The 23,517-nt window shown below is 36.9% G+C and overlaps 1 protein-coding gene across 26 annotated transcripts in view; it reads right to left on the reverse strand.

The window, feature by feature from the left end:
- The window catches only part of BAZ2B (bromodomain adjacent to zinc finger domain 2B), a 432,513-nt gene that overhangs the window by 41,796 nt on the left and 367,200 nt on the right, over positions 1-23,517 (reverse strand). For all 26 annotated transcript variants that reach the window (XR_004271241.1, XR_004271240.1, XM_032286284.1 and 23 more), the window contains 4 exons: positions 17,224-17,298; positions 16,185-16,428; positions 8,594-8,656; positions 6,970-7,114 (listed from right to left, as the gene is read on the reverse strand). Coding sequence is in view for 24 of the 26 variants with exons in the window: in XM_032286284.1 (XP_032142175.1) it covers positions 6,970-7,114; positions 8,594-8,656; positions 16,185-16,428; positions 17,224-17,298 (527 nt within the window). In the remaining 2 variants the exon portion in view is untranslated. The remainder of the gene's footprint in view (positions 1-6,969; positions 7,115-8,593; positions 8,657-16,184; positions 16,429-17,223; positions 17,299-23,517) is intronic.

Below are 23,517 nucleotides of genomic sequence, written 5' to 3' on the forward strand. Positions count from 1 at the left end.
TATCCAGGACTTGAACTCAGATCTGGACCAAGCAAACCTAATAGACATTTACAGAACTCTCCACCCCAAATCCACAGAATAGACATTCTTCTCAGCACCACATCACACCTACTCTAAAATTGACGACATAATTGGAAGTAAATCACTCCTCAGCAAATGCAAAAGAACGGAAATCATAACAAACAGTCTCTCAGACCACAGTGCAATCAAGTTAGAACTCAGAATTCAGGAACTAACTCAGAACCACACAACCTCATGGAAACTGAACAACTTGCTCTTGAATGTTGACTGGATAAACAATGAAATGAAGGCAGAAATAAAGATGTTCTTTGAAACCAACGAGAATGAAGACACAACATACCAGAATCTCTGGGACACATTTAAAGCAGCCTCTAGAGGAAAATATATAGCAATAAGTGTCCACATGAGAAGCAAGGAGAGATCTAAAATTGACACTCGATCGTCAAAATTGAAAGAGCTAGAGGAGCAAGATAAAAAAAACTCAAAGTCTAGCAGAAGACAAGAAATAACTAAGATCAGAGCAGAACTGAAGGAGACAGAGACACAAAAAAACCTTCAAAAAATCAATAAATCCAGGAGCTGGTTTTTTGAAAAGATCAACAAAATAGACAGCCCACTAGCCAGATTAATAAAAAAGAAAAGAGAGAATAACCAAATTGATGCAATAAAAAACGATAAAGGGGATATCACCACAGATTCCACAGAAATTCAAACCATAATCAGAGATTATTACAAAGAACTCTATGCACATAAACTAGTAAACCTGGAAGAAATGGATAAATTCCTGGACACTTGCCTCCTCCCAAGCATAAACCAGGAAGAAGTTGAAACCCTGAATAGACCAATAACAAGCTCTGAAGTTGAGGCAACAATTAATAACCTACCAACCAAAAAAAGCCCAGGTCCAGATCGGTTCACAGCCAAATTCTACCAGACAAACAAAGAGGAGCTGGTACCATTCCTTCTGAAACTATTCCAAATAATACAAAAGAAGGAATCTTTCCCAAATCATTTTACAAGACCAACATCATCCTGATACCAAAACCCGGCAGAGACTCAACAAGAAAAGAAAACTTCAGGCCAATATCCATAATGAACATAGATGCAAAAATCTTCAATAAAATACTGGCAAGCCGATTGCAACAGCACATCAAAAAGCTTATCCACCACGATCAAGTAGCCTTCATCCTGGGGATGCAAGGCTGGTTCAGCATACGCAAGTCTATAAATGTAATTCACCACATAAACAGAACCAAAGACAAAAACCACATGATTATCTCAATTGATGCAGAGAAGGCCTTTGACAAAATTCATCAGCCCTTGACGCTAAAAACCCTCAATAAACTAGGTATTGATGGAACGTATCTCAAAATAATAAAAGCTATTTATGGCAAACCAATAGCCAATATCCTACTGAATGGGCAAAAACTGAAAGCATTCCCTTTGAAATCTGGCACAAGACAAGGATGCCCTCTCTCACCACTCCTATTCAATATAGTACTGGAAGTTCAAGCCAGAACAATCAGGCAAGAAAAAGAAATAAAGGGTATTCAAATAGGAAAGGAGGAAGTCAAACTGTCTCTATTTGCAGACAACATGACTGTATATCTAGAAGACCCCATCGTCTCAGCCCAAAATCTCCTGAAACTGATAAGCAACTTCAGCAAAGTCTCAGAATACAAAATCAATGTGCAAAAATCACAAGCATTCCTATACACCAATAACAGACTTAAAGAGAGCCAAATCAAGAACGAACTGCAATTCACAATTGCTACAAAGAGAGTAAAATACCTAGGAATACAACTAACAAAGAATGTAAAGGATCTCTTCAAGGAGAACTACAAACCACTGCTCAATGAAATCAGGGAGGACACAAACAGATGGAGAAGCATTCCATGCTCATGGTTAGGAAGAATCAATATTGTGAAAATGGCCATACTGCCCAAAGTAATTTACAGATTCAACGCTATCCTCATCAAGCTATCAATGACCCTCTTCACAGAACTGGGAAAAAACACCTTAAACTTCATATGGAACCAAAAGAGAGCCCGCATAGCCAAGTCAATTCTAAGCAACAAGAACAAAGGGGGAGGCATCACACTACTGGACTTCAAATTATACTACAAGGCTACAGTAATCAAAACAGCATGGTACTGGTACCAAAACAGAGATATAGACAAATGGAACAGAACAGAGGCCTTGGAGGCAACACAACATATCTACAACCATCTGATCTTTGACAAGTCTGACAAAAACAAGCAATGGGGAAAGGATTCCCTGTTTAATAAATGGTGTTGGGAAAACTGGCTAGCCATGTGCAGAAAGCAGAAACTGGATCCCTTCCTGACACCTTACACTAAAAGTAACACTAGATGGATTAAAGACTTAAACATAAGACGTAACACCATAAAAACCCTAGAAGAAAATCTAGGCAAAAACCATTCAGGACGTAGGTGTAGGCAAGGACTTCATGACCAAAACACCAAAAGCATTGACAACAAAAGCCAAAATAGATAAATGGGACCTAATCAAACTCCACAGCTTCTGCACAGCAAAAGAAATAATCATTAGAATGAATCGGCAACCAACAGAATGGGTAAAATTTTTTGCAGTTTACCCATCTGACAAAGGGCTGATATCCAGAATTTACAAAGAACTAAAACAGATTTACAGGAAAAAAACAAACAAGCCCATTCAAAAGTGTGCAAAGGATATGAACAGACACTTTACAAAAGAAGACATACATGAGGCCAACAAACATGAAAAAATGCTCATCATCACTGGTCATTAGAGAAATGCAAATCAAAACTACATTGAGATACCATCTCACGCCAGTTAGAATGGTGATCATTAAAAAATCTGGAGACAACAGATGCTGGAGAGGATGTGGAGAAATAGGAACACTTTTACACTGTTGGTGGGAGTGTAAATTAGTTCAACCATTGTGGAAGACAGTGTGGCGATTCCTCAAGGACCTAGAAATAGAAATTCCATTGGACCCAGCAATCCCATTACTGGGTATATATCCAAAGGATTATAAATCGTTCTACTATAAGGACACGTGCACACGAATGTTCATTGCAGCACTGTTTACAATAGCAAATACCTGGAACCAACCCAAATGCCCATCGATGATAGACTGGACAGGGAAAATATGGCACATATACACCATGGAATATTATGCAGCCATCAAAAACGATGAGTTTGTGTCCTTTGTCGGGACATGGATGAACCTGGAAACCATCATTCTCAGCAAACTGACACAAGAGCAGAAAATCAAACACTGCATGTTCTCACTCATAGGCGGGTATTGAACAATGAGAACACATGGACACAGGGAGGGGAGCATCACACACTGGGGTCTGTTGGGGGGAAATAGGGGAGGGACAGCAGGGAGTAGGGAGTTGGGGAGAGATAGCATGGGGAGAAATGCCAGATATAGGTGATGGGGAGGAAGGCAGCAAATCACACTGCCATGCGTGTACCTATGCAACAATCTTGCATGTTCTTCACATGTACCCCAAAACCTAAAATGCAATTAAAAAAAGAAATAAAATATCAGCAACATAGATATTTTCCTGTGCTCTTCCCAGGACACTTGCCTTTATTACCACTCCAGAGGTAAGAACAAACTGTAGTTGTTATTATTCACTCCCTTGAGTGTCTTTAAAAGTTCAACACATGTATCAATCTTAAAATAATTTGTTGTGGTTTTCTCTATTTTTGAACTTTATGTTAAATTAAAGAGTATAGGTTTTACTATGACTAGTTTCTTTCAAAAAATGTATTTTGTGATTCACTCCTATTGATGCTTAGAGCATATTTATTTTTTAAATTAATATTTAATAATTCTACATATTTTGGGGTACATGTAATTTTGATACCTGTACACAATATATAATGAGCAAATCAGGGCTTCTGGAGTATCCATCAACTCAAACATTTATTTTTTTCTTTGTGTTGGGAACATTACAAATCCAGCTATTTTGAAATATGTAATAAATTTTTGTTATCTATAATTTTCTTATAGTATGATTGAATGCTACAACTTATTCCATCATTGATTTACAGCTTTCTATTTAATGCATATGTCAAAATGTACTTGTAGTCTTTTTCTCACGCATGTTTGAGTGATTTCCAGTACTACAGTACAAAGAAAATGGTTCTTTATATATGCACCAAAAGAGTATATGTGTGTATGTGTATATGGATGTTTATGTATTAATACTGTTATTTTAAAAAATAAAATTAATATAAATTTTCTGAACAACAACAACAAAAAAGAACGTACTATCATTCCAACATTATGGAAAATAAAAAGTACAGATGAAGATTATAAGATTTAAATAAGGAAATAGTATATATATTAATGTGCTAAAATAATTGTGTAATTAATTATCTGCTTTTCTGGAAGCTCAATTTCACGTATATTAAAAATTTCACTTAAATAAGCTGGGAAGTTTATGGAAAAGTTTAGGATTTGAGCTGGATCAAGAAGGATGGGTGAAATTTAGATGGTAGAAGAAAAGCAGATTATCATATAATGAACAAAATTTGACAAAGATGCAAGGGGAGGAATACATATATGTTGAGTGAGTAGACTGGACTAGGTGAATTCTCATTAGAGAACAGTGTAAAGACAGCTTGGAGTCAGAATTATATACAGTCTTGAATGCCAGGCTGTCAAGTCCGACCTGCAGACCCTGACTCAGTGATGGATGAACAAAAGCACTCAGACACAGATATCCAGTGAAAGAGTGGGCTAGGGGTCTCGGCCACTCACAGACACCGAGGAGGGTGCAGCCCTCACCAGCTGGCACTGCAGGCATTTATTAAGTATAGATTTAATGACAAAGGCTTTGAGTCAACACACTTGTGGATAATTAATATGGTCGCCCTCCCCAGAGATGGCAGTCTTACAGATGACTAAAGGCCAGGTTCCAAGGCCTAAGTAAACTAACTTATCTAGATCAGTTTCTTTACATCCACTAGTTACTTAACTTAAGCTTTCAGGCACCAGATAAGAGAATCTGGCTGCCTTTAGCTATTACTATTCTGAGGCTTTTGCAAGACCCTCTAGCCTTCTAAGGTTTGTGTCCATTTTACAATTTTTCTCACTACCCTGACTGAACTCCTACAGCTAAGTACATATTTATAACATCATATTATCGGTTATAGGTATATTTAAGGTTTCAGAGTAGAGAAATGATATGATGACAGAATGTAATAGAAGGAGGAATTGTATACAGAGAAATTGAGGACAGGTGTAATAATCCAGGTACATAATGATGAACTGATTTCAGTAGTGTTGCAAAGAGACCGATTTCAGGTATTCTGAAGGAAAGTTGATGTCCTAGATACTTCAAGTTTACATGTCCAAGTGACTAAGAAAAATGTGGCTCTTAATCATATTGAATATTTAACTGGTCTGGGTAGGGCTCAGATTGGTTGGTTTCTTAAGCTGTTCAGGTGATTCTAATTATACCTAAGGTTAAAAAGCCACTCACCTGGGCATTTAAAAAGGATCTGCTCTCAAGTCTCCCGGGTTCTGTATTTCTAAATGATCCATAATTTTGTCATTTTAAATTAGATTCCCATACTAAAACTTTGACTTAATTTCATTTCAAACAGCCTCTCCTATTGACTACTCTAATTCATTTTAAAGTATCATAATTTGTATTATGTATGTATTTTATTTATTTTTGAGACAGGGTCCATTCTGTCACCCAGGCTGGAGTGCAGTGGTGCGATCTCAACTCACTGCAACTTCTGCCTCCTGGGTTCAAGTGATTCTCCTGCCTCAGCCTCCCGAATAGCTGGGACTACAGGCACATGATACCACCCTTGGCTAATTTTTTGTATTTTTAGTAGAGATGGGGTTTCACTGTGTTAGCCAGGATGGTCTCTAATCTCCTGACCATGTGATCTGCCCACCTCGGCCTCCTAAAGTGCTGAGATTACAGGTGTGAGCTGCTGCACCCAGCCAACATGGATTCTATCTTACACAGCTTTGTGTTTCCTACAGTGCCTAGAAATATCTAGCACCTAGCAGGCATTCAAAAATGGGTTTTTTCTTCCATGTCTGATGGGGACAAAAGTGTTAATGTTAGTGCTTACAGACTTCAGAAAGTAAAAACATTTTTGCTTCCATGTACCAACATAAGTCAGTATCTACATTCTAAAACCTATAAGCACTAACGTAACACTTTTGTCTCCATCAGAATTTGGCATTTGAAAATGTCCAGACGTGGAGTTCTGAAAAGTTACATTCAAGAAGGTTTACTGAGCACATAAATGCACAATGTATTCTACTAGTTAATGTAACAGAAATGGAGCCAGCGAAAGAGGTCTAAAGGTAGAATATCATGAATTTGTGGTAACACAAAATTCAAAAAAGGAACAAGTTTGAAGGAGAGGGAAGTGATCTCAAATTTCAAACATTAACAAGATTTGAAAAGGAATGAGGATTATAATGAAGATCTTAGATTTAAGCAAGTTACCTATTGGGAGGTAGTGCCAGGATGTATGCTTATTATAAAGTAATAAACCACTTATTGGGAAGTTTGACAATGGGAAGGATGAGAAATGGAGCAGCAGCTATAAAAGGTAATACAGGTGCAGATCTTTGTCCGCTAAAGAAAGAACAGTTTATGTCTGATGTCAGAAACAGTAGAAATATCAAGGGCTGGAATATCAACAGTATCATGTTTTAAGAGGTAGGCTTTTAACCTTGGCATTAAGCTTGTAAAGTTCAATTGTAGGAATGTTTCTAGTGCTTCTCCTTTTTATGTATCAGTGAAGGGGCATTATGGGTTCAAAAGGAATGAGAAGCAAGGTTGTACATGTTTGCCAAACATTGATTATGGGAACACAAAATATACTGAAGAAGTAACAGAGTTTTAAAATATATAGTTTCTTAACAATTTATATTGGATTATTAGTTCTTACCTTCACCACTCTCCATGCCTTCTACAAAAACCCCCCCACATTGGGGAAGAATCCAGTACCGGCGTCTGTAACGATCCTGGCCAAACATCATTGAACGTAATGAGTGAGATGCATCAAAGAGTTTCCTTCTGTACTGACTCTGTTGCTGTTAAAAATGGTACATATAATTAAGTTTGGGATGTTAAATGCTTTAAAAATTAATATATAAGTAACTTTATACTTATTAAACCTTTAAGCAATAAATTTCACTACTGGGAAAAGAGCAAAAGGGCTAAATATTCATTCCTCACTTCAATTTCAGTAACATTTATAAAGATAGAAATCACTTTAAGGATAATTATTTTCACTGCCATGGAGTAAGAGGATAAGTTTTATTTTATCAAGTATCTTATAGTAAAACATGTCTTATACTTGATAATAAACAATGGGATCAAGTATTTTACAGAGCCAAAGCAAACTGGTTCAATTCTATTCATTACAGTATATAACAAATAATACATATAGGCCAGGCACAGAGGCTCATGCCTGTAATCCCAGCACTCTTTGGGAGGCCAAGGCGGGTGGATCATTTGAGCCCAGGAATTAGAGATCAGCCTTGGCAACAGAGTGAGACCCCATCTCTACAAAAAATATGAAAAATTAGCTGGGCGTGGTGGCACATGCCTGTAGTTGCAGCTTCTGGGGAGGCTGAGGTGGCAGGATGGCTTGAGCCTGGGAGGTCAAGGCTGCAGTGATCGTGCCATTGCAATCCAGCCTAAGTGACAGAGTGAGACTCTGTTTCAACAAACAAAGCAAAACAAAAACCAAATAATATATATATAATTGGCTAAACCTGTATTTGCCAATTTTTATAATCATGTAAACTTAGATAACATATAATTTTTAGGATAGATCCATGATAAATCTAATACTAATAACATACACAGGCATCTCATAATAGCTTTAAAAACTCATTTTTGTTCTTATAAAAAGCTTATTTTAAATTTTATTACACTATGAAATTTAGTTTTCTTTTTTCTTTTTTTTTTAAATAGAGACGAGATCTTGCCACGTTGCCCAGGCTTGTCTCAAACTCCCGGGCTCAAATGATCCTCTCTCCTCAGCCTCCCAAAGTGCTGGGATAATAGGCATAAACCAGTGCTGAAACTGAATTTTTAACGAGAAGTATGTAAATATGGACAGTTTACAAATCCAATACAAATTAAGCCCACAAATCTACAAATGTAAAATAAAACCTAAGATGCTGAAACTATCACTATGAAATTCAACTGAATTTTTTAGTAATTAATTCCAAAAAATAAAACTATGCCTTAATTGATACTTTGTATTTATATGAAGAGCTGAAGAATACAGAATATTTTCTTTCTAGGCTCTGATTAAGTTCAGTACGATGTTTTAAGAGGCAAGCTTTTAACCCTGGCATTAAGCTTGTAAAGTTCAATTGTAGGAATATTTCTAGCACTCCTCATCTTATTTTTTTTCTGATAAAAATGTTATTCAGAATCTTCATTTTTAATTATTCACCAAAAGCTTGTTTTTGCTTAGCAGTCAGAAAAACTAATCCCCATACAATGTAGATTTTTAAAACACTGAAGATGTAAATGTTAACCAGAAAAGTGCTTACTTTACTCAGTTTTTCAATCTGTTTTTCCAGCTCTTCAACACTTGCTGCTTGGTCACCTTCATCCTATACATAAGAAAATACAGTATCATTTATCTGTTTTTAAGATTCAATCAATCAGTAAATATTTAATGAAAGTCTCCTATATGCAAAGTACTATGGAAAGGAATAAGAATCCACTCTTTTCTATAAACTAATAATCTGGTAGAGAGATACATAAAATGTTCCATTAAAAAAACACAAAACCCCAGGTATGGTGGCTCATGTCAGTAATCCCAGTGCTTTAGGAGGCTGAGATAGGAGGATCACTTGAGGCCAGGAATTTGAGACTAGCCTGGACATCACAGTCAGATCCAGTCTCTACAAAAATCAAAATTAGCTGGGCACAGTGGCTGGTGCCTGTAGTCCCAGCTAATTGGAAGGCTGACACAGGAGGATCACTTGAGCTCAGAAGTTTAAGGCTGCTGTGAGTTATGACCATTCCACTGCACTCCAGCCTGCAGACCTCATCCCCTCAAAAAACAAAACATAACAAAACCACACACACCATAAACCCCCCAAATAGCAGGAAGATATAAGGATCTCAAAGAGAGGTAGCCATTAAAAGCTGTGACATTCAAGGCAGAATAAGATTACTTTTAGTGGAAATGTATACCAAGAGAGGCTTTATAGAAGAAGTCATGTTTTAATTCGCTACTAAAGAATGGTTAGAAATGCATTCATCAGAGAAAAGAGGACAGGTCATTCCATAAAGAGTCTGACACGTCTTGACACAAGAGGTGCATAAAGAGGTAAGGTAGGAGATGAGGCAAGATGAATTTAGGGCTAGATTGTGAAGACCTGTAAATGCTTGGCAATTAACAAAATGATCCTTTGAGGTAGGTCAAACATCAGAATTATGCTTTCCAAAGGTTATTTTGGCAATAATTATTAGATGGCCTGGAGCAGAGAAGGGATTAAAATTGGTAAAATAGCTAACAGACTAGTTTTAGTTTAAATCTAGCTGACAGATTAGAGAAGAAGGGATATGGTTCTTACTAGGGTAAAAGAAATAAAGATGGAAAAAACCAAATGGATGTAAGAGATGTTACATAGTTATAGTAAAGCTGTTAAGTCTTGGCAACTCATGAACATGCGGCACAGAGGGGCAAGGAAGATGATGAAATAAATAATGATGTTAAGGTTTTAAATTTAGGAGACTGGAAAAACACTGATACCATCAACTGAAGGAGTTATTTTTAAAGGGAAGAAGATTATCTATATTTGAACACATTGAGCTTTTAGAATAAAAATAATTCCCAACATATATAGAATTAATTTCATAAACAGAAGATTTGCAAGTAATTATGTAAAATTTTTCATTCTAGAAAATGATAACAGAAGTAGTATCTCCAAATTGTATCTTTTAGAGGGAAAGCATGAACAGAAGGTACATGGGTTTCTTTGGATCTTAGCTGCGCTACCAGACATAGGCAAATTACTTAATTTTTTTAAGGCTATTCATCTGTAAATTTGGTGATAATGTTAGCTATTACATGAAGGTTTTGTGAGGACAAATTATGAACAGATCTGAAGGCAACCAACAGTGTTCCTTCTTTAATAAGAAGATGCAGGTACAGCCTAGATTAAAGATTAAAGAAAAATAACAACTTGTTTTTGATGTTTACTTCCTATAAGCATTTATAAAAAGCCACACTGCCACCAACCACCATAAATATATATTTCTGACCAGTATGGCTACCTACACAGTGAAAAAAATAGTGAAAAGAAGATTCTCACACTTTTACCATCATCTCTCATTCGTCTACTCCTTAGCCAAATTTGGGGAACCAAGTTACAAAGGTGTTTAGGCACACCATTTGTGCTAAAAGTAACATGAATTCTATTTGGAATTAAAAGAAACCTTAAAAGATAACTAGCTCAACAACTCTTAAATCTTGACTCTCATGTAAATATTTATATATTCTAATGTGGTATTTTAATCAGCAGGACAAATGTTTGATAATCTGTTTATGCCAAAATACAGTTCAATCAAGAAATATTCAAAATAAGATATCAGATATTTGAAACTGCCATGTATCAGCCAAACTGTCTAACTGCAATTTTTAAGGTTCTTCCTATGATGCAAAAAGAAATAAAATGTCTCCTAAAGTTTTATTCAAAGGAGCTTTGGCTAATAGTACTTTTAATTTTCAGAGATTTAAAAAAAAAAACTTGGAAGAACATAGAGAAAAGTAGTAGCACCAACAACAAAACTAAGAATACAGAATCTATCCCTGCCACAGTTCCCCAACCAAAAAAGAGGGTCATTATATGTCCCTATATGTCAGAATTTAATTGTCCACAAAACCTCTTACAGGCCAACTTGTAAGGTTAAATTCCCATAGGTCTCGACAAAACTCTACAGAATGAAGGAAAGAAGAGTGAGGAGAAAAGGGAATCCTCTTTGTGATAAAGGGGCTATGATCTAGTCAAGAGAAGTATCTTAATTGAAAGGGATTATGTGGGTCTCAATAAAAACACCCCTGCAATCAATCCTTTAAGGAAGGTAAACTTGAGAGGGCAAATCTATACTTTGAGAGCTAATGTGCCTAACTTAACAATCAGTTTCAGTATGTAATCAAAATTTTTCTTATATAGGAAATTGATGTGTCTGCCAGTTCTTCATTATAAAGAATAATTCAAATCATTGAACATGAAATGTTAATTTGACTTCTTAGGTCCTAATATTTATTACTTCACAAAATTTTGCAATTGTTTTCTCACATTATTAACAAAATCTACCTTTGCCAATGAGATCCCAAAATCTAACTCTATAATTCGCCACTCATAAAAAAGTGAAATACTACCTTAAATGGCACATCTTCTTTAAAACTTTAATAACGATTTTCAAATAGTCTATGTGTAAACAATAAAATGTATGGTTTGTTAATTCTGTTTAAAAAAGAAACCAAGCAAAACAAATAATTTCTGTAAATAAGCTCTAGTTTAGTAATAACTACACAGTAGAATAAACTGAAATCCTTGCACATCATTGTCCAAGTTATTAAATTTATGAGTTAACACTTTAAAATAATTTATAATGTGAAGTGCTAAAAGGGGCTACTAATTCTATGAAAAGGTAATTAATTTTGGTCAGAAAGGCTTAATACCTGCTATGGAAACAGCTCTACTTGCCAAATGAAGCAAACTGCTTATAAATGGTTTCTTTTGTTTGGGTAATCACACTTCTGCTACCCAAATTTTGTATTAGTTGTCACAGATGAATGTACATAAGTCAGTAGTTTCAAAAGTACAATATTATGAAATAAATTGCTTCTTCAAGGAATCTCAATGTAGTCTCATTTTCAGATTGGTATTCTTTAAAGTAGTGAAGTTCAATTAATTACAATGAGTTCTTGAATATGACATGAAAAACACAGGAAATAAAAACAAAAATAGAGAAGTGGCACTGTATCAAATTAAAGTGTTTCTTCATAGCAAAGGAAACAACAGACTGAAAAGGGAACCTATAAGATGGGAGAAAACATTTGCAAACCATATATTTGATAAGGGGTTAATATCCAAACTATATAAGTAACTCTTAGAACTTAACAGCAAAAACCAGGTAACAAGATTTTTAAAATGGACAAAGAACCTGAGTAGACATTTCTGCAGTGAAGACATACAAATGGCCAACAGGTATGTGAAAGGATGTCCAACATCACTAATCAGGGAAATGCAAAATCAAAACCACAGTGAGATATCATCTCACAGTTGTTATGATAGTTACTCTTAAAAAGAAAGAGAGGAAGAGAGAGACAGGGAGAGGGAGAGAGAGAGGGAGAGGGAGGGAGGTAGGGAGGGAGAAAGAGAAAGAGAGAGAGACAGAGAAAAGTGTTGGCAAGGATATGGAGAAATTGGAACCTTCAAATACTGTTGATGGGATTGTAAAATGGTGTAACCACTATAGAAAACAGTATTAAGGCTCCTCAAAAAATTTAAAAACTATCTGATCCTGCAATCCCACTTTGGGGTGTTTATTTAAAAGAACTAAAATCATGATCTCAACATATTTGTGCTGTAATGTTCATTGCAACGTTATTCACAATGGCCAAATGGTGAAAGCAACCCAAGTGTCCATTGATGGATGGATGAATAAACAAAATGTGACATACAGATACAATGAAATATTATTCAGCCTTAAAAAAACCCTGCCATATGTAATAACATGGGTGAACCTTGAGGACATTTTGCAAAGTGAAATAAACCAGTCACAGATGGTTAAATTCTACATGACTCCAATTTTATGAGGTATCTGAACTAGTCAAACTCAAAGAACCAGAGAGTAGAACGGTGGTTGCCAGGGGCTGGAAGGAAGGGGAAATTGGAGAGTTATTATTTAACGGTGTGAAGTTTCAGTTACGCAAGATGAATAAGTTCTAGAAAGCTGTTGTACAACTCGTGCCTATAGTTACCAACAGTGTATACTGTATATTTAAACATTTATTAAGGGGGTGGATCTCATGTTATATGTTCTATCAAAATTAAACAACAAAAAAGAAAAGTTCATTCTAGTAATTTTTACCATTCTGGTTTAAAATATAACACTGGAAAGGGAGAATTTCTGACAACATTTTGTATTTATGCTATTTTTACTTAAAGAATCGTGTAGCACATCGTAAGTCCTACATTCATTCATACATTTGATTAGCATTGGTCCCAACTAGATATTATTTTCACACATTCCATTGATAAATTTATCTCTCAGCTTTCACATTCCATCAATAAATTCATCTCTCTAAGCTTTCTTTATTTTCCAGCATTACTGAGTTGATGCAAGGAGGGAAAAGAGTTCTTTCTAGACTTCCTTAGCTAAGTATCTCTTAGCATTGAGGGCAGAAGAAATGGTTAGCTGTATGTTGTTTTTCTGAGTTCAGTTCTATAGTCCTATCGAGCATTCTTTTCTGATAAAGGTGAACATCAACCTTTTATACATGTCCATTTTCATGACTTATGGTAGTTTCCCCTAAACTCATATACATACACACACATCCCTCTATGACCTTGCTTTCTTCCCTTTGACCTACTCTTCAAAGGTAGCTCCTTCACCTTGATTGAAGCCCCTCCAAAATCTTTAGAACCTTATACCACTGTGCTATTTTCATTTCTTTTATCTTACATCCCCTTCTCTCATTTTATTGGCTCTTTTCTATCCATCAAAAATCATTTCAAGTCTTTCACATCTGAAAAATCCTTGGCTCTTTGTCCTGCTTTCTTCTGAGGCACAATGCTTGAAACAGTCATCTTCACTTTCTCACCTCCTATTGTTATCAATCAGTTATAGCCTGGTAGCTATGCTCATACCTCTACTAAAACTGTGTTGACACTGGTTACCAATGACCTCTATGCTGCCAAATTCAATCAACATTTCAGTTCTCATCACACTAGCCTCCTACTGCTTTACCACTGTTTATCACTCTCCTTTTTGCAATGTTTGATTTTCTTGATTACTATTATTATTACATGTGTAGAAAAGACAATACAGCAGACCTGATTGCTATCCTTTGGAAGGCCTGCTTACAAGGTTGGTCCTTGGCTGGCATACGGTAGCTTAGATTTTGGGAGGGTATCCCCACCCAAACCGATAAGATGAGCTCTTAATATGGACCTGAACTATTTGTGCTAACAACATGGATTATGCTGAATACCTGCTTTTCTTCAGGGAATCTGATATTTTGGCACATGCTATTCAGAGGGTACCTAAATGGCCAGCCTCCAGTAAAAACCTGGACACTGAGTCTCTAATGAGCTTCCCTTGTAGATAACATTTCATGCATGTTGTCATAATTTGTTGCTGGGGTAATTAAGCCTGTCCTATGTGACTCCACTGGAAGATGAGTCTTGGAAGTTTGCATCTGGTTTCCTCTGATCATTGCCCATACACTCTTTGCTGATTTTGCTTTGTTTCCTTTTACTGTAGTAATTCATTGCCATAAGCACAAGTATGTGCTGAGTTCTGTGAATCGTCCTAGTGAGTCACTAAACCTGAAGGTGATCTTGGGGACCCCCAATTCATTATAGAAATCTTCAACCTCTCTGCTGTTGCTTCTTGAACAAGAAGTCTTGTGGGCTCCTGTTAAATGCTGCTGTTCCCTGGGGTTCCAACCTCAGTCCACTACTCTATTCACTAAACCAATCCCCCTCTGCAATCTTACCTACCCATGATTTTAAATTATCATCTATGTGATAATAACATCCAGATCTATATTTCTAAGAGCGAACTCTTCTTCAGGCTTCAGATTCTTAAATCCAACTGACTGTTGAACTTCTCTACACAGGTACTTCAAACTCAGCATGTCCTAAAATAAATCTATCATTATTTCCTGTCTTGAATTATCTGTTCCCTTACCTACCCCTGCCCCCAATTATCTATTTACTCTGTTCCTGATTTCTCTATTTTAGTTAATGGCAACAATAGCATGAAGTCTTCCAAACCAGACTGCTGGAAATCAATCATACCACTCTATCAACCTACACAGTCCAACTTCCATCTTCAAGTCCTACCCATTCCACCTGCTAAATATTTATTAAATAATTTTCTCCCTCATCCCAACTACCATTGCTCTAGTTTCTACCTCTCACAACTCACCTAAACCACTGCAGTACCTCCTGACTGATCTCTGCACCTCTGATCTTGCCCCACCTTATTTCTGTCTTTCACATAGTTGCCAAAGTGAGTAACTTAAAAGTTAATGCTGACCGTGGCATTCTCTGATTATAACCCTTCAGTGGCTTCCTATCACTAAAAAAGCAAAAGATCCCAGTTCATCATTGTTGCATATGAGACTCCAGTAACACTGACGTACTTGCAAACCCCTTAAAGCACATTGTGTTTTCTTGCTTCTGTGCCCTTGCTTATGCATTTCTCTCTGCCTGGAACACTCTTCCCTAGACCTTTACCCAGGTTAATGTTCGGCTAAGCTTACAGCCTCAGCTAATGGGTCCAGACACTCTTTGTGGGAGTTTACTCCTCAGAAAGTCTAAATGCTCTTAAGTTGTATCTGCCTAGCACATTGTAAATGCCCCTCTCAAAGCAGTTAAAACATTATGTTTTCTTTTTGCAAATCCTCCTCAGTGAGACTGAACATTGAGATGGGACTTTCAGTGCCTTATTCATCTTTAATTAATAGTGCCTAGAACTAGAGAAATAATAATTGGTGTTTGAGGAATACATCATTTTCACTAAACCTGACAACACTTCTAAAGCATGAAGCGCTATAGAAATGTAACACAGTATGTTAATAGAATAAAACAGAATATCTGAAATAAAAAATCTGCCTATCTCTTTAGAGAATTCTCAAGTAAATTATATTTTAAAAACTTCTTTAATTCAGCCTCAGTGCCCTTTATGTATAGACATTCTATTAGATAATTACATAACCATCACAAAAATCTTTATGGGATGTATATTGTAAATTTGATTTTAAGATGAAGAAACTGAGGCAAGTAAATGTCAAAAATGAATTCAAATCCAAATCCATCTGACTCTAAATTTTTTTTTAAATGTGTTATGCAGTTCTAGGTGTCTTAAAATTAACCAAAATTTGATTACCTCATCTTCACAGATATCAGGCTTTTTTCCTTTTTTGTCTTCTTTATCTTCTTCGTCCTCATCATCTTCATCACCTTGGTCATCACTGTCATCGTCATCATCATCATCATAATCACTGTCTCCTCCCTTCCTTCTTCGCTTGCGTCCTGGAGTGGGTGTGCCTAAGGAATGTTGCTCTTCTCCAAGATCAATGCCACCTGAAGTGTCTTTTTTGCCTGTTTTCTTAGCATGAATGATTCTGAGCCTTTAAATATTACCAAAAGTAATGACATGGAATAAACGACTTCTCAATATAGTTTTAAAAGAGCAAAATGTGAGTTGTATGCAAAAATATCTTATAGCATTTATTTTGTGTTACACAATACACCAATGTTAAAAAAAATTAGAATTATGGAAACTTAAGAAATGTTTCCATTAATTACAGGGTGCATTAACTTTCAAGAGTTATTCTGGATATCTCTTTGGAATTAGACTTATTTAAAAAAAAATATGTAAGCTGAAAAGAATTCTAATGACAGCTGAGTAATAATTTCTGATCCCATACTAACTGACTGAATAAATTTCAATTCAAATTACTACAAAGAAACTAACCTCTTAACATAGGAGTAATTTCTGCAGGACATTTTCTGGCAGGAAGATAATTAAGTTTTAATGTTGAATAAGTTTAGATTCCATAAAAGCAAATTTTAATTAGAAAGCAATTAAGAAAAAAAGTGGCAGATCCAAACATTCTATTTGTGATAAAAGCAATTTAATAGCAAAGACAATCTTAGAAAATGTGATTGCTTGACTTGTTTAAAAGAAAAAAGAGAAAATGACTTTCAAGTATGAAGAATGTAAGCTCAATGAATCTCATTACATCTTTTGTCCATTGTAAATTCTGCACCTAAGTTTTATTAATTTCATATCCCATCTAAATTAAGCATTATCTTTTCTTTAAATAATAAAAGTTTAAATTCTATCTTTGCAATTCATATGCTTTACTGGGAATTTGGATAAAAAGAAAATAGTACATTAACTTTAATAAAACAGGACTTACTTGCGGAGTTTACCTTCTACCACCCATTTATCTCTCCTCAAGTTTGACATATAATCAATGTTCTTGTCGATTTCACTGCCAATGCAAGAATTTATTAAAATATGTAAATTAATCAATTTATGCAATGCTTTAATTTGATATGGAATAAATATCTTTGATATGTAAATTAATGTATTTTTAAGTAAAAAATGATAAAATTGACTTTGTGCATATACACATTCATATATATATATGTGTTTATATATGTATACACATACATGTTGAAAAGTGGTAACTTCTCCAATGGATACAACATTAGTATTAGAAAATTCACTGTGGTTTCTATCTTAAACCAAGAAAAAAACTATACACCTGTTGCCTTAGAAAGACAGCATTCTGGGGGAGGATCCAAGGTGGCCAAATAGGAACAGCTCTGGAGTGCAGTTCCCAGCAAGAACAACACAGAGGGTGAGTGCCCACTGCATTTCCAAACAAATTTACAATGCCCACAGACCAGGAGATCCCTGGGCCAAAATGCACCATGAGTTTTCAGCACAGCAGTTTCAGCCAGTGCCAGGTTGGCGCACAGAAACTCACACAAATCTGGGTGGCTGTTTCAACTGATTCCTGAACACCTGGGAGACAAAGCTGGCGATTCAACTGAAAGGGAGGGGTCAGAGACAGGGAGCCAGGCGATCTGCCTCGGCGGTTACCATCCCCACAAAACAAACAATCTGAAACGCTCTGGACTGAGAGTTTCGCTGGAAGTGCGGCTGGAACCAGGACGGTCCAGCTCAGTGAAGGGAAAGGGTGAGTACCACTACTGAGGCAGTTCACACTGCAGCTGGGCAGAGGCTGCAGCACCTCAGCAACACCTCTGCTGGCAGACTGTGACCAGACTACTATGTGTGGGTCAGGGCATCTATGAAAAAAGGCAGCGGCATGACAGGAACTTATAAATAAAGCCGACCTTCCTAGGACAGAGCACCTGCGGTAGCAGTCTAAAAGTACACGTCCAGCAGCTCTGCACAGAAAAACAGAGCTCCCAGAACAGCATTTGAGCTCCTATAAGGGACAGGCTATCTCCTCAAGCAGCTCCCTGACCCCCGTATACCCAAAGAGACACCTCAGGCCGACATCTGGCAGGTATCCTTCTGGGACAAAGATAACGGAAGAAACTGGCAGCTAACCTTTCTGTTCTGCAGCCCCCGTGGGTGATCCCCAGGCAAGCAGGGTCTGGAGTGGACCTCCAGCAGTCCTGTGGCAGAGGGGCCTGGCTATTAGAAGGAAAACTAAGAAACAGAAAGAAATAACTTCATCATCAACAAAAAGGCCGTCTACTCAGAGACCCCATCTGAAAGTCACCAACTACAAAGACCACAGGTAGATAGATAAAGCCACTAAAATGGGAAGAAACCAGCACAAAAAGGAGGAAAACACCAAAAACCAGAATGCCTCTCCTCCTCCAAAGGATCACAACTTCTCACCACCTAGGGATCAAAGATGGATGTAGAATGAATCTAATGAATGGACAGAAACAGGCTTCAGAAGGTGGGTAATAACAAACTTCTCAGAGCTAAAAGAACATGTGCTAACCCAATGCAAAGAAACCAAGAACTTAGAAATAAGGTTAGATGAGATGCTAACTAGAATAAACAGCTCAGAGAAGAATATAAATGACTTGATGGAGCTGAAAAACACAGCACATGAACTTCGTGAAGCACACAGAAGTTTCAATAGCTGAGTCGATCAAGCAGAAGAAAGGATATCAGAGATTGAAGACCAACTCAATGAAATAAAACGAGAAGGCAAGAATAGAGAAAGAAGAGTGAAAAGAAATGAACAAAGCCTCTAAGAAATATGGGATTATGTGAAAAGACCTAATCTACGTTTGATAGGTGTACCTGAAAGTGACGGACAGAATGGATTGAAGCTGGAAAACACTCTTCAGGATATTATCCAGGAGAACTTCCACAACCTAGCCAGCCAGACCACCATTCAAGTCCAGGAGAACACCATAAAGATATTCCTCAAGAAGAGCAACCCCAAGAGTTGCTCTAATCGTCCGATTCACCAGGGTTGAAATGAAGGAAAAAATGCTAAGGGCAGCAAGAGAGAAAGGTCCAGTTACCCACAAAGGGAATCCCATCAGACTCACAGGGGATCTCTCTGCAGAAACACTACAAGCCAGAAGAGAGTGGGGGCCAATATTCAACATACTTAAAGAAAAGAACTTTTAACCCAGAATTTCATATCCAGTCAAACTAAGCTTCATAAGTGAAGGAGAAAGAAAATCCTTTATGAACAAGCAATTGCTGAGAGATTTTGTCACCACCAGGCCTGCCTTATAAGAGAGCTCCTGAAAGAAGCACTGAACAAGGAAAGGAACAACCAGTATCAGCCACTCCAAAAACATACCAAATGGTAAAGACCATTGACACAATGAAAAAAATGCATCAACTAACGGGCAAAACATCCAGCTAGCATCAAAATGGCAGGATGAAATTTACACATAACAATATTAACCTTAAATGTAAATGGGCTAAATGCCCCATTCAAAAGACACAGACTGGCAAATTGGATAAGAAGTCAAGACCCATCGGTGTGCTGTATTCAGGAAACCCATCTCATGTGCAAGATACACATAGGCTCAAAATAAAGGGAGCGAGGAAGATTTATCAAGCAAATGGAGAGCAAAAAAAAAAGCAGGAGGTGCCATCCTAGTCTCTGATAAAATACACTATAAACCAACAAAGATGAAAAGAGACAAAGAAGGGCATTACATAATCGTAAAAGGATCAATGCATCAAGAAGAGCTAACGATCCTAAATATATACGTACCCAATACAGGAGCACGCAGGTACATAAAGCAAGTTCTTAAAGACCTACAAAGAGACTTGGACTCCGACACAATAATAGTGGGAGACTTTAACACTCCACTGTCAATATTAGATCAATGAGACAGAAAATTAACAAGGATATCCAGGACTTGAACTCAGATCTGGACCAAGCAAACCTAACAGACATCTACAGAAATCTCCACCCCAAATCCACAGAATATACATTCATCTCAGCACCACATCACACCTACTCTAAAAATGACCACATAATAGGAAGTAAATCACTCCTCAGCAAATGCAGAAGAATGGAAATCATAACAAACAGTCTCTCAGACCACAGTGCAATCAAATTAGAACTCAGAATTGAGAAACTAACTCAGACCTGCACAGCTTCATGGAAACTGAACAACTGGCTCCTGAATGTCTACTGGATAAACAATGAAATGAAGGCAGATATAAAGATGTTCTTTGAAACCAATGAGAAGAAGACACAACATACCAGAATCTCTGGGACACATTTAGAGCTGTAACTAGAGGGAAATTTATAGCAATAAATGCCCACATGAGAAGTGAGGAAAGATCCAAAATCGATGCTCTATTGTCAAAATTGAAAGAGCTAGAGGAGCAAGATCAAAAAAATTCAAAAGCTAGCAGAAGACAAGAAATATTTAAGATCAGAGCAGAACCGAAGGACATAGAGACACAAAAAACCCTTAAAAAAATCAATAAATTCAGGAGCTGTTTTTTTGAAAAGATCAACAAAATAGACTGCTGGCCAGATTAATAAAAAAGAAAAGATAGAAGAATCAAATAGATGCAATAAAATACAATAAAGGGGTATCACCACTGATTCCACAGAAATACAAACTACCATCAGAGATTACTACAAACAACTCTATGCACATAAATCAGTAAACCTGGAAGAAATGGATAAATTCCTGGACATTTGCTCCCTCCCAAGCTTACACCAGGAGGAAGTTGAAACCTTGAATAGACCAATAACAAAGGCTGAAGTTGAGGCAGCAATTAATAGCCTACCAACCAAAAAATGTCCAGGTCCAGATGGGTTCACAGCCAAGTTCTACCAGATGTACAAAGAGGAGCTGGTATCATTCCTTTTGAAATTATTCCAAACAATACATTTCCCAAATCATTTTATGAGACCAACATCATCCTGATACCAAATACCTGGCAGAGACTCAAAAAAAAAAAAAAAAAAGGAAACTTCAGGCCAATATCCATAATGAACATACATGCAAAAATCTTCAATAAAATACTGGCAAACCGATTGCAACAGCACATCAAAAAGCTTATCCATCACAATCAAGTAGGCTTCATCCCAGGGTTGCAAAGCTGGTTCAACATACACAAGTCTATAAACGTAATCCACCACATACACAGAACCAAAGACAAAAACCACACGATTATCTCAATAGATACAGAGAAGGCCTTCGACAAAGTTCTACAGCCCTTTATGCTAAAAATTCTCAATAAACTAGGTATCGAAGGAACATATATCAAAACAATAAAAGCTATTTATGACAAACCTACAGCTAATACCATACTGAATGGGCAAAGACTGGAAGCATTCCCTTTGAAATCTGGCACTAGACAAGGATGCCCTCTCTCACCACTCCTATTCAATATAGTATTGGAAGTTCTAGCCAGAGCAATTAAGCAAGAAAAAAAAAATAAAGGGTATTCAATTAAGAAAAGAGGAAGTCAAGTTGACTCTATTTGTAGATTGACATAATTGTATATTTAGAAGACCCTATCATCTCTGCCCAAAATCTCCTGAAACTGATAAGCAACTTCAGCAAAGTCTCAGGATACAAAATCAATGTGCAGAAATCACAAGCATTTCTATACACCAATAACGGACTAACAGAGAGCCAAATCACGAACAAACTCCCATTCACAGTCTCTACAAGGAGAATAAAATACCTAGGAATACAACTAACAAAGGATGGAAAGGACCTCTTCAAGGAGAACTACAAACCACTCCTCAAGAAAATAACAGAGGACATAAACAGATGGAGAAACATTCCATGCTCATGGTTAGGAAGAATCAACATTGTGAAAATGGCCATACAGCCCAAAGTCATTTATAGATTCAGCACTATCCCCATCAAGCTACCAATGACCTTCTTCACAGAACTGGAAAAAAATACCTTAAACTTCACATGGAACCAAAAGAGAGCCCGCATAGCCAAGACAACCCTAAGCAAAAAGAACAAAGCAGGAGGCATCATGCTACCTGATTTCAAGCTATACTACAAGGCTACAGTAATCAAAACAGCGATATAGACCAACGGAACAGAACAGAGGCCTGGAGGCAACGCCACACATCTACAACCATCTGATCTTTGACAAACCTGACAAAAACAAGCAAGGGGGAAAGGATTTCCCAATGGTGTTGGGAAAACTGGCTAGCCATGTGCAGAAAGCAGAAACTGGACCCCTTCCTGACACCTTACACTAAAAGTAACTCCAGATGGATTAGAGACTTAAACATAAGACCTAACACCATAAAATCCCTGGAAGAAAACCTAGGCAAAACCATTCAAGACATAGGCATAGGCAAGGACTTCATGACTAAAACACCAAAAGCATTGGCAACAAAAGCCAAAATAGACAATGGGACCTAATTAAACTCCAGAGCTTTTGTACAGCAAAATAAAGAATCATTAGAGTGAACCAGCAACGAACAGAATGGGAAAAAATTTTTGCAATCTACCCATCTGATAAAGGGCTAATATCCAGAATCTACAAAGAACTAAAACAGATTTATAAGATACAAACAACTAAACCCATCCAAAAGTGGGCGAAGGATATGAACAGTCACTTTTCAAAAGAAGACATATATGAGGCCAACAAACATATGAAAAAATGCTCATCATTGATTATTAGAGAAATGCAAATCAAAACCATATTCAGGTCCACCTTATTCTAGTTAGAATGGCGATCATTAAAAAATCTGGAGACAATAGATGCTGGAGAAGATGTGGAGAAATAGGAACACTTTTACACTGTTGGTTGGAGTGTAAACTAGTTCAACCATTGTGGAAAACGGTGTGATGCTTCCTCAAAGACCTAGAAACAGTATTCCATTTGACCCAGCAATCTCATTACTGGGTATATACCCAAAGGATTATAAATCATTCTATTATAAAGACACATGCACACGTATGTTCATAGTGGCACTGTTTACAATAGCAAAGACCTGGAACCAACCCAAATGCCCATCGATGATAGACTGGACAAGGAAAATGTGGCACATATACACCATGGAATACTATGCAGCCACAAACAATGATGAGTTTGTGTCCTTTGGAGGGACATGGATGAACCTGGAAACCATCATTTCAGCAAACTGACACAAGAACAGAAACTCAAACACTGCATGTTCTCACTCATAGGCAGGTGTTGAGCAGTGAGAACACATGGACACAGGGAGGGCAGCATCATACACTGG

This window comes from Sapajus apella, unplaced genomic scaffold (genome assembly GCF_009761245.1).
Source record: "Sapajus apella isolate SASKATOON/1434 unplaced genomic scaffold, GSC_monkey_1.0 scaffold18, whole genome shotgun sequence".
NCBI lineage: Eukaryota > Metazoa > Chordata > Mammalia > Primates > Cebidae > Sapajus > Sapajus apella.